The 12972-nt window shown below is 43.1% G+C and overlaps 1 protein-coding gene across 1 annotated transcript in view; it reads left to right on the forward strand.

Moving 5' to 3' along the window:
• PRRC1 (proline rich coiled-coil 1) overlaps nucleotides 1–12972 on the forward strand; it is a gene marked incomplete in the record, with an annotated part of 448168 nt that overhangs the window by 352803 nt on the left and 82393 nt on the right. The window contains 1 exon segment of the mRNA XM_044060795.1: nucleotides 922–1025. Within this exon segment, the coding sequence (XP_043916730.1) occupies nucleotides 922–1025 (104 nt within the window).

Below are 12972 nucleotides of genomic sequence, written 5' to 3' on the forward strand. Positions count from 1 at the left end.
AAATTTTTTCTTTTTTGGGGAAAATTTTCAGACCAGTTGTTTGTATCCTTTTTCGGCCCAACTTTTGGGAAATCTGTTTCCAAAGTTACCTTGTCTAAATGGCTAAGAGACTGCATTACTGCATATATAATAAAAAATCTCAAGTTGTCTGTGCCTGTGAGAGTGCAGTCCACTAGATCAGTGGCCACTTCAGCTGTTTTCCATTGCAAGGCTTCCATGAATGAGATATGCGCAGTAGCAACATGGGCTGCTCCACATACCTTTATCACTCATTACAAATTGCATCTGGTCTCCAGGGGAAGAGCTTCCTTTGGTTCTATGGTTCTCAGGAATGTCCTTCCTAAGGACACCCAGGACCCTAAAGTAGCTGGGGACTCTGTCCCAAGGGTCAAGAATATATGAAGGTTGACAACATCAGATAAAGAAGTTATGTACTTACCATAACATTCCATCTGTGTTGTCGAGCTTCATCTATCCTTGACACCCCAACCTCTCCCCCCTCCCCCCGTGACGTTTTGAGGATTGGATGCTTGTCCTGGTTACCTTATGTTACACCTTGGACATGGTTTCTTCATGTTTGGTTATGAATCTTCTGTTTTTCTATGAGGCTGCAAACTCAGGTAATAAATAGAATGGGGCATTGTGGGTAGAGTCTTGGCTCAAGAGATTTTTGGCTGGCACAAGCTGTATAATGGCCGAACCGGTTCTGAGGATCGGAACAGAGTACCCAAGGGTCAAAGCTAGATGAAGATCAACGATGCAGATGGAACGTTATGGTAAGTACATAACGTCTTTTTTTAAGCTGTTAAGAGTATAGTGCACTAGTGGAAAGCAAATGATCATGTCTGTAATACTTGACTTTTAAGATGTGTATAAATGATTCTGGTGTTCCTGAACACATTTTGTTGCCACTGTATATAGGGTGCCCAGGAGAGGATAGACGGTTTACGTCGGTCAGGAGTGATCCACGAGAAGCAAGCTGTAGTTTCCGTAGAGAATTTTATTACAGAACTTCTTCCAGACAAGTAAGTTTAAATACTGTTGAATTGCCTTATTTTTTGGGTGAGATCTTTGTTGCTGTATTTCTTTGGATCACAAATTCTATGAGATGTGTTGTCTTAAATTTCTTTTTGGTCGAAAAAAACAACAGTAAATTTGCTTAATTTAGGATATAATGTTTTGAGTAAAATTTGGATTAGGTGAGAATGCAGCAGGATCAAGTAATTTTACCGATGTGGTACTTTACAGATAGGCCAGTTTCAGAAAATTTAAAGTAGTTCAGAGAGTTGATTGACATTTTCATATTATATTATTATTAGTAGAGAAGTTGTAATTTTAGACAAGCAAAAACTGCTTCTTGCACCTCTGCTACATTCCATGAAGGCGTTGTAACCGCGGTGCCAGAAGCAGTTTGTATTAAATGATTTGCAGCTTTGCCATGCTCCGTGTGTTATTTGGTTTAAGTGGTGGTTAAGTGACATTTTCATATAGTAAGATTCTACTTGTAAATGTCTTTTTAATGGGTACTTACAAGCTGTCCTGTAGACGTACAGTGTGTGGATGATTCATAAGTAGTCAATTGAGTGTTTCTAATGTGATGAAACTCAAGATAGAAATGTCCTCTTGGGACATTTACTTCATTGAATAAATTGGTGTTCTCCATTTGAACCGTCTTTCTCTCTAATTAAAGTTTCCATTTTGAAAGAGTTTTTCTGTGGCAGTTACTTCAGCAGATGAATTCAAGTTACAGGCTTTTTCTTCCAAACCTATATACCTTACCTTTCACAAGAAGTTGGTTTCTTTATTATTTTAACCCATTGTTTGTGTGTAAAGTAGCCACTTTGAGCCAATTTTTTTTTTCTTTTTCTTTCTTTCTTGCTCAGTCACAGAGAGTAAAACTGCATGAAGTACACAGGCGACTTTGGTATTTTGAGAGAATTTAGCCTGTCTGCAAGGATGACTGGATTTTCATAGCCTTTGCAAAAGGTTGTGAAGACTTTGCTTTTACAGATTTACAAAAAAGTGACTTTTACCAGATGTTTTCACTTCCTCCCCAGCTTTATTAAGACATGTTACTTCAGAGAGCAACGGTACAAATTTTCATCATACTAAGTAAGTTGAACATTGCTTCCAAATCTGGGTCTTCCTTTGGAGTCACACTGAACAAGGGTGTGTTCCCATAGCGTAGCCACCCAGGTGTGTAAACTAGGGACTCCTTCCCAACATTTCTTGTAATAGGAACACTACATTCTCATCCAAAAGTTATGGGCAATGACAACAGTGTTAGATCAGTGATTGGAGTTTTGGCTGAGGGAACCAGCCTTCCTCTAGCCCTTTGTCTTGTTTCTTTCACTTATCTTTCTTTCTTGGCCCAAAACTGGAGGGACAGGAGAGAGTAGTGTTAGGGAGTGGGGTGAGACAGATTTAAACACTGCATTATGGAATAGGTTAGAGTCTGCAACCATGGAAGTTAACAGCTGCAGCACAATTCCAGATTATTCCTGTAGCCAGAGCTCTACATGTAGATCTAACTTTGTGGTAGGTGAGAGTAGTGTTTATCCATCATGATACACGCACTCGAAACTCTCCTTAGCATGGAGAACATCGATATCTGTGCAGTAACAGAAACCTTGGTTCTAAGGGCTCCTAGAGCACCTCAAAGCACTACCAGGTTGAGTAATTCTCATATTACAATGCTTTTCGCCCCAAAAAACTTGGACTCGGGGAACCACAAAAGGAGGAGGGAGTATCAGCCATTCGGCCAAAGATACTCTTACACCTCCAGGTTGGTGGCACAGCACAAAGCATCAGAGACTATCCGCAAGTGCAACTAACAGTGGGTAAACTGCTCTTCCAGTTTATAAATGCCTGCTACAAAACCACCTTGGCCCCTAAAACCCAGGAACTCCTACCACTCAGCCTTCCTGAAGGAAACACTGGAAAATATGAAGGTCTCTCCAAACACCATTTTATTGGGTGACTTCTAACTACCCAACCATAGACTGGGGAGCATTTCACTCTTAGCTCCTAACACTCCTAGCCCAAAGGTTCCTAGAATTTATAAACTCAAAATGCTATGGAACAACTTGTTACCCACTCCCACAAGAGGGAAAACATACTGGACCTGATCATCACCAACATGGGGGACTCTATGTCTCAGACCCAGAAGTGTATCCCTCACTGGTAAGATCAGACCATAAACTAATCTCACTTTGGATATTCACATCCCGGACCCCACCCCATGCCCAGAAAACCACGGTGAAAAATCTTCTCTAAAGCAAATTTCACACTCCTCAAAACCAAGGTGGAATCCTTCAAAGCCTCCTGGGCCTGTGGATAATACAGCTCCAGACCGCCAAAATCCTTTATATAAACGCATTCTATGAACACCTTCAGGAATGCATGTGATCATGCAATCCCAAATAAAACCAAGACCCAATCCTCCAAAGGGTGCAGATGTGTCCTGTCTGGTGGACCCCAGCCATAAACAAAGCATACACAAATAGAAGGAGGAAGCTACTACATGATAGGAGCAAAATCCCAAAAAAAGGGAAGGCATCTCTGATCAGTATTAGAAAAACTACGGGCACTCATAAAATCGGAGTCTTAAGGCCAGCTTTCTCGAGAAAAATTGCACAGGACACTAAGGATAATCACAAGGCTTTCTTTTTAGTTATGTTAGGGAACCTGGTGGGAATTCCCAGATATGCTCAGTAGGTTAGTCCAAAATGACAAAAAAAATACACCAAACCCACAGACATTGCCAACATCCTAGCTGACAGGTTCAGGCGCAAACTTCTTCCCTCCTCCCCACCAAAAAGGGCTAATATCTATCCCAGCAGAGTGCTGCCCCCCTGACATCCTTTCATAGTATGCTCAGGTAAGAGTCTGCCCTCTCCAAAGCAAGAAAACAAAGCATCAATGGGACCACGATTGCAGTAACCTGGCTGGGCGCCCTCCAAGGCATGAACCTGCAAGAAGAACAGCTAAACCCAAAACCTAAAACTACTGTTCAATCTCAGCCTTACTACAGGATGCTGCCATGTAAATTCCAAAGAGTGGCATACAGCAACAGTGGTCCCTCTTCCACAAAGGTGGTGCCCCTCAACGGATCCCGTGGAAACTATCAGCCTCCCATAAGTCTCTACTCAGCTTGGTCTGCAAAGCTATGGAAAGGATCTATCATGGACCTTATAAATAAAGATATTGGGAACCTGGGTAGACACTGGATCCTACCCAGTTTGCCTTTATTAAGGGCAGATCCTCCCTCTTGAACCTTGGTTTCGATTTCTTTGAAACAGTCACTAAGGCCATTGGACAAGGGAAGGTGGTCCACAGCCTTACCTGACCTCGCAGAAAAGCCTTTGATACACACACTCCCACTTGGGCATTATAGATAAGCCTACCAGCTTCTAAATATAAAACTCCCCCTATGTCACTAGGATGGAAGTTGCAAACTGGCCTCAAGGGACAGAACTCCACATGGTTATTAGAATAGCCTGGAGCCATGCGGCCAGACTCCAAACCAGTTAGCAAGTGGTGTCCCACGCCAAGGCTCAGTCCTGGGACCTCTCTTTGTCTCGGGTGTATATTTCTCGGGAGGTACAGGCCAACATGGAAGCTGACTGTGTGTATTGGACTGTCAAGTTCAGAAATGACTGCAACTGGGCTACCATAATAGACTCTCCAATGCCGACACAAGCAGTCCTCCAAAAGTGGGCCCTCTATAGAAAACAGACAACTGGTGCCAGAGCCATGGCTCCTCAAGCTTTAAATGCCAAAAAAGTGTATAGTCATCCCTCTGGCAAAAACAAAGTGCCTTACAAATTGACGCCACCATAGGTGGGTGGTAATCCATTAAGTACAGAAAAAGTAATTAGGGACCTGGGGACCCAAGTTGATAGCAATCTCTCATTTGACAAACCCACGGGCACAAAGTTGTTAGAAAAACATTTTATATAGCCCACCTAATCATGAAAGGATTCACATCTAGATCAGGGGAGGTCAATGCGGCCTCTTTACTCATCCCTCATCAGACCTACATAATTTATACAATACCCCTTTTGGGATGTACCTTTACCAGACACCTGCAGCAACTGGAAAGACTCCCAAAAGTACTCCTCCTCACCAAGAGGATCAAGGCAGGCTCAAAGATGCCGTGATAAGCTGCCCGGGTTAAAGAAACTCCAGCTCTACTCAGTGGCATACCGCTCTGCTCAGAGGCTTAAAATCTATGCCTGACGTGAGCAAAAGCCATGTCCAACCCGGAATTCAACAAATGGACATGTTGCACCCTAGAAAATCCAATCCACTGAAATCGAGGCTACTGAGGAGGGACTTGGGAACTCCTCAGCACTGGAAATAAATAGGGACATGCTGGAGGGACAGGATCTTCATAACCCAGAGGCTCCCTTCACCTGGAATAAAAATCCCAGTCCAGGTTAGGGCAGAGTCCCTCATTGACTCTCTCAAGAGGAATCTTGATGAGTGGGATGTGGGAGGATCGAGGGTTTCATCTTCGGTATCACTTCTGTGTCACTGTTAGACAGAGGCACAGTATACTAACCTTGAAAAAGGGTATAGCAAAATTAATTTAATATGGGTGGCGAAAGCCATACACACTCTGGCTAGGCTTATAAATGCCCTAGGGCAGATAGCCTAGTATGAACCTATGAATATTTAAAGTGAAACCTGATTAACTGAAAAACCTGCAGAGACAGCTTTCAGCAGACTTCAGAAGTCTTTTACAGAGGATCAAGCCCCCTCGCAGCCCAATATGGGGAACAACCCCTGAACTTCACAGTGGTGGTTAGAAAAGAGGTCTTTGCTGTCAGCAAAAGTTGGGTTGACAATTCTTTTTGGTCTACTGGCATTCAGTAGACTTGCTGTCGATACATTGACATGCAACATATACCGCATAATCTTGGATTCTAGTGTAATTGATTTCTGAGTACTTTCATTGTCTTACAATGTTTAACTTTTGACTGCGTACATTTGTTTAAAAATGTCATTTGTTATACAATTCAGACATTTTTTTCCTGTCAGTCATCAGAAGAAAGGCACTTTTCAGACTGATAGATTTTGTTTCTTGCCCTTGTTCTTTGCAAATGGTTAAATATGAATTCACTGATTCTCCTGAGGTAAATTCCTAGATGCAGGACAGACTGTGATAGTGTGAAGTTATATTTATAGTAGGATTGTTTTCGCATTGGTTTTGAAAAATGCACAAGTGAACACTTGGAAATTCTTCCCTGGCATGCTGTTATATAAATTCTATTAGTAGTTTTTTTTTATTTTTAATTATCCTGCTACTGCATTTGCTAAATAGTTTCTGCATGCAACATTAGGAATGTGAAACTGTATTATATGCAAAATTCCTGGAAATAAAGATGCAGTCTTTTTTCATGTGTGTGCGAGAAGGAGGTAGCAGGTGGTCTGAATGACTTTCAGAAGGGTTTAAATGATCTCTACCATTCTGCAATTTCCCTGTTCATTGGGAGGAGGAGTAGTTTGGTAATCCTATGTAATGATGTTCAACATGAGATCACCGTTGCAGTTGCCCAAGTTATTTGATTTTTATCCTTCCCAGGATATGACTGTAGGTCTGGCTTCCAAAGTTTCAGGGCACTTTGTACTTGCCCAAGTTATTTGATTTTTATCCTTCCCAGGCTATGACTGTAGGTCTGGCTTCCAAAGTTTCAGGGCACTTTGCACTTGCCTAACTGCAAGTGGCTTGAGCTGAGCCCTAAACAAATTTGGATGCCAGAGTCTGCCAAAGTGCACTCTACTGTGCTGGTTTTGTGGGACTGGTGATCAGTGAGTGATCCTGCAAGGCTGGGCAGACAAATGTCCTTCTCAGGAAAACCTATTACTTGATTTTCTTTGGAAAAATGTTGTGAAAGAAATTTATTTTATGCTGGGAAAAATCTTCTATATGGACTGACATTTTTTTTTTGTGAAGTATAAGTTTGTGTGACAGCTGTGTTAAAGTACACATTTTCTGTATTTTTATGTTTAATTGAAGTGTTAAAAGTAGGATATTGTTTTTTTTTTTGAATGGTCATTTTAATTTTTTGTACCTCAAAATCCTTATTTTTCTGTTAGGAGATGTTCTTCGTCTTCCTTGTGCAGTCCCGGGCCATGGATAGTTTGGGCCCCAGTCCCCGGTCAGAGATGAGCTGAGCGTCAGGCGGCTCTTAAATGCCAGTTGCCAGGGTACTACGTTTCGACGCCCTTTTCCCCAGTCTTTGCCCCTGGTCCATCAGAAGGACAATTAATGCATTGGCTGGTTTTCCCAAAGGAGTTTCGAGGAAACCAATATAGTGGGGTAAGCATTTTGGTTTTTCCTTCCTAGTTTTTAACCCGGAAGGCAAAAAAGTAATTTTCTGTTTTTTGTGGGCAGAACCTGCTGGGATTATATACATTTTACTTTTTAAGGGTAGACGACCTTTTTTTGGTTCCTTTTTGGCCCGATTTAACAAGCAATTAAGAGGAGGCTTAGAAACTGGTTTCTAGGGGTTGTTTTTTGGGAGCCCCCGTCAATTAAACTTCCGGTGCTGATCGCCTCTTCATCAGGGGGAAAAACAGGAATCTTAGTGCCGCAGTCCCGGGGCCGGCCTTTGAAGGCTCGGAGCCCGGGTTTTCCCGGAAATCTCAAAAAAAGTCCCAGGGAACCCTTTTTTTTTTTCAGGATGTGCTAAAGTAATAAGGCTTTTGGGGGCTTCTAAAGGAAATTTTCTTCCCTTCTCCCTTCCCAAAGGGTTGGCCTTTCTGCCGGGTTCTTTTAAGGGCCCAAATTCAAAACTTTTGGGGTTCTCCTAAAATTTTTGGCTGTGCAAAAACCAAGCTTAAAACAGAAGGGGGGAAACCGAAATTGATTCTATGCCCAAAACCCGGGGCCCAGGGGTTTTTTTAAGGGGCCACCGGGGCCAGGGAAACATTTTTGTTTGGGTTTTTAACCCAAATAACTCTGATTTTAGTTATAAGGTTTTTTAGGATTTTTAAAAAGGCAAATTTTGTTTCATCCTTTTTTTCGTGGGAAGTTTGGTTTCCTTTTCATTTTTTTTTAAATTGGCAATTCGTTTTCGAATGAGTTTTTTCTTAACTGACCAGTCGAGAAGTTTACGAGTTTCCCTTTAAAGTCCGCAGCCCTGACATATGGGTTGCCTCCTGGGGCCCCCGGATTCCAAAGTTGGGTCCGTGCATTGTTTCGTCAGTGGGGTTAAAAAGGTTTTCCGTTTTCTTGGGGGGTCCCGGCAAAGATTAATCTTGGTAGCCCTTGTTTAGCCCAAAGTCATAAAAGTTGGTCCCTTGGAATTTTCGCCACATTAAGAAAACTAAAATTTTAAAAGGTTTGTTTGTGGAAACAAAAATTATAAGGACTCCATTTTACTCCCTTTCCCGGCCGGAAAAAACCAGGTCTGGTGGGCCGGTCCCACCGTCCAAAGGCCCGGGCAGATTTCCCAAGGATTTTGGGAAAATTTACTCTTACTGTTCGGAAAGCCCTTCAAAGAAGGCCGGGAGGGCTTCTGGGAACTTCTCCCTCCCAAAATTGGGTCCGCTTTTTAGGGGTCCAAGTTCAGCCGAGGGCTTTCCGCATTTGGTCTGGGCCATGCTTGAAAAATTTCCCGAAAAGAAGATTGGGCCTACCCAACCTGAAAAGGGCCTAGTGGGGCAGCGGTTTTGTTTTGCCATCAAGGCCTCAATCTTCTGGGCAGCCAGGCAAGTTTCCCTAAAAAATTTTTTTTTGGGTCCCCTATAACGATATCTTTATCAGACTTTTCTTAATAGGGGTTTGGGGAACCAAAGATTCTCGCTCCAGAAAAAGGGCCCTTAGGGGAATTTTTTCCCCAGATAAGGCCCTTTTTCTCGCTTAATTTTGGGGAAAAATTTTTGGCCGAGGTTCTGACTAAAACCCTTCCTCTCCCTTCCCTTTAGGATATTTTTTAAATTCCCACCCCATAAGAATTTTCGGGCGGGGCCGGGAATTTTCTCCAGGAAAGGTTAAACTTCCTTGGTTAACACCCCCTTTGAAAAACCCAAGGGTTGAGGGTTTGGGGTGAGTGTACCCCTCCATCTTCCCTGACTTTTGCCCCTTTCAACCCAAACAGATATTACATTCCTAAATAAATTTTTAAGGGGGTTTTGGGATAGAAATATTACCCAAGGTGGCATTCAGGTCCTTTGCCCACTGACAGGGAATCTAGGTCCCTGGAGAGGTGGGGTAAAAAAGTTTATACCTCAACCACCCTTGCCATGAGGGCACTTAACTGTCTTTTTCATATGTTTCTGTATCAGGATTTCTTGATGGATGATTTGCAGAAAAAGTTAGCCTCTCCTGAGCCTTTAGATAGAAAGGCCTTGCAGGATTTGGTTCATAATACTCAGCAGGTTAGCAATCATTTTCTTCAGTGTGGTTATGATGCATTGGAAGCTTCATGTAGGGCAGCTATGACAGGGGCCGTCATACGAAGACATGCTTGTTTGAAAGAACAGGCATTGCCAGATCATGTTAAAGTAAAGCTTCTAGATGCACCTCTGGAAAAACATAAGCTATTTGGTTCTAATGCACAGGATGTGTTGAAATCAATTGAGGAAAAGGCTAAATCAGTACAAACAGTCAAAGATTTCCTCCAGGTTCAGCCACCAAGGTTCAGCAGGAATTGGCCTTCGAAGAATTGGTCCTTTCCAGACACTGACAAGTTCCAAAGGGGAAATAACAGGTGTGCTCGAGGTAGAGGGCAATACTGAGGCTCCTACAGGGGCCGCCAATGGCAACCAACTAATCAGAGAAATGGCGCAGGAACTTCTGCTGCTCCACAGGGACAATCACAATGACTTGACTTTGACACCGCCGACCAAGGCTCAAAGAGAAGCACCTTTAGGCGGAAAATTATCTTTATTCTCAAGAAATTGGCACATTTTAACAAAGGACAAATGAATTCTGAACATAATAGACAAAGGTTACAGGTTCCACTTTCATACCTTACCAACAAAACAAGGCATGCCAAACCTTCCACAAAATCAAAGGGCAGAGGCACTCATTCAAGTCTCAAAGCTGCTACAAATCAAAGCAATAGAAAAGGTTCCTCCTCAGGAACAAGGCCAGGGATTCTACTCAAGACTGTTCCTTGTTCCAAGAAAAGAAAAGCAATGGAGACCTATACTGGACTTGTCCGCTCTAAACACTTTTCTCATTGTGCCAAAATTCAAAATGCTGACGTTACAGCAGCTTCTTCCCATGCTGGGCAAGGGGTCTTGGCTGGTTACTCTGGACCTCAAGGAGGCATACCTGCATGTCCCAATCAGACACAGTTGCAGAAGATACCTCAGATTTCTTGCAGGGTCAGAGCATTATCAATTCTCAACATTGCCTTTTGGCTTATCTACTGCGCCCAGAGTATTCACGAAATGTCTGGCGTCAGTAATTGCACATTGCAGACTCCAGGGGATACAAACATACCCTTATGGACGACTGCCTTATACAAGCGGACAGCAAGCAAGCCTTGATAAGAAACTTGGACTATGTCATTCACTTGCTACAGGCTTTGGGATACACAGTCAACATTCAAAAATCAAGACTACTGCCATCCCAGCAAATAATTTTTCTAGGAGCCAAACTGGACACAAACTCACAAATGGCTTTCCTCACAGAAGAAAAACAAGAACAATTACCAGATTACTTCAAAAGCCTAGCAAAGCACACCCAAATGACTGCAAGGAGAGTCCTGCAGGCCCTGGGTTTCATGGCATCTTGCATTCTTCTGATTCCACTGGCAAGACTACACATGAGAAAACTACAATGGTACCTAAAAAGTTTATGGTCTCAACACAGCCACAACTTAGAAGCAATTATTCCACTCATTCCATGTCTACGAAAGGAATTTTTGTGGTGGGCACAAGCAAGCCAGCTAAACAAAGGCATGTCTTTCAACAAATCTCAAACGAGCCAAACCATTACAACAGACGCCTCAGATCATGGATGGGGGGCACACATGGAGGGCAGATGCATTCAAGGGCAATTGGCTCCCCGGGAAGTGCATCTGCACATCAATCAAAAAGAAATGTTGGCAGTGATTTATGCAATCGAGGCCTTCGGAAAATTTCTTCAGCAAGGTCATCTGCTAATAAAGACAGACAACACCACTGTTATGTGGTACATAAACAAACGGGGAGGCACTCATTCTTACCCCCTCTGCAGACTAACAATGACTCTTTGGGAAAAGTCCTTGAAGCTGAACATACAGTTGCAATCCCAGTTTGTTCCAGGCAAGGACAATGTTCTGGCGGACAGTCTAAGCAGAAACATCTTGGACCCGCACGAATGGATGTTGCATCCAGACATTTTTTCACAAATAACTCAAGCATGGGGAAGACCGGACATAGATCTCTTTGCCTCACACCTCAATCATCATCTGAAGAAGTTCTGCTCGAGGACACACCATCCTCAAGCCTGGAGAATGGATGCTCTTTCCTTCAGCTGGAATTCTCTAACAATCTATGCATTCCCACCTCTACCATTAATGACCAAGGTGTTACTGAAGATCAAAGAAGAACAACCGAAAGGCATTTTGATAGCTCCAGACTGGCCAAGACAGCACTGGTATCCATTACTAAGGAGCATAACTCGCACCAAGCCGTGGCCCCTGCCTCAGTGGCCTCTGCTTCTAACTCAGCGCAATTACAGGACGGTTCATCCCAACCTGAAAACATTGCAGCTGACAGCTTGGAGGGTTCCATGATTTCTCCCCATATCTCTCTCTCCAAGAAAGTTCAAGAGATCTTACTGGAAGCACGCAGACCTTCCACCAGAAAAACTTATTCAGCCAAATGGAAGAGATTCAACATCTGGAATGCCAGCATCAGTAATTAGCATCCCACAGATACTAGAATACTTGGCAGAAATGCTTCACAAGGGCCCTTCATATTCTTCCATAAAAATACACGCTTCAGCAATTTCAGCAAAATACAACTGTGATCCACCTGTGTTTTCACATCCTTTGCTAAGGCATTTTCTAAGAGGGATAAAGAATATCAAACCTCCCAGAAAACCACCAGTGCCTGCATGGGACCTCAACTTCGTCTTGGAAAAATTAACTCTTCCTCCTTTTGAGCCAGCAGCATCTTCAGAATTGCAATTTCTCTCCTGGAAAACAGTTTTCCTGTTGGCAATTACCTCAGCAGGAAGAGTCTCAGAGATACAGGCCCTCATGGCAGTACCTCCATTCCTCATTTTTCATCAGGACAGAGTTTCTTTAAGAACCAATCCTTCATTCATGCCAAAAGTGATATCCAGGGTGTCTCTGAATCAAGCAATTCACCTGCCTACCTTCTTTCCCAATCCTCAAAATAAAGGAGAAAAGCTGCTGCACTCTTTGGACATACACAGACAATTGCACTACTACTTGGACAGAACAAAGGCCAACAGAAAGTCTGACCAACTATTTGTAGCTTACGCTGCTGGAGTACAAGGAAAGGCAATTTCCAAACAAACAATTTCAAAATGGATTGGACACTGCATCAGATTCTGCTACTCTTTCCATGGAAAAGGTGTGCCAGCCAATATCAGGCCACACTCCACCAGAGCTATAGCCACCTCCACAGCCTTTCTAAGAGAGGTGGCTACAAAGGACATTCTAGAACCTGCTACATGGAGCTCCGTGCATACATTTTCCAAACACTACAACCTGCCTTTATATTCCAGATCCCGAGCAGGCTTTGCTTTGGCAGTCCTGCAGGGCATTTTAGCTACACCATCCTTATCTTAGACCCTTCCACCCCCAGCTTGGCTATGGTATTCAACCCATATGTCAGGACTGCAGTTGCATTCTTGAAGGACATAGTACAGTTTTGTACCTACCATAAATGTAGATGTCCGATAGATATGCAACTGCAGTCAGGTTTTCCCTCCCTCCTACCCCTCTGTAAGTCTCCTTTTTGGGTCCACTCCCCTTTTTCAAATTAGCTGGGAAT

The sequence above is a fragment of the Protopterus annectens genome, chromosome 2.part0 (genome assembly GCF_019279795.1).
Source record: "Protopterus annectens isolate FY-2018-M chromosome 2.part0, PAN1.0, whole genome shotgun sequence".
NCBI lineage: Eukaryota > Metazoa > Chordata > Ceratodontiformes > Protopteridae > Protopterus > Protopterus annectens.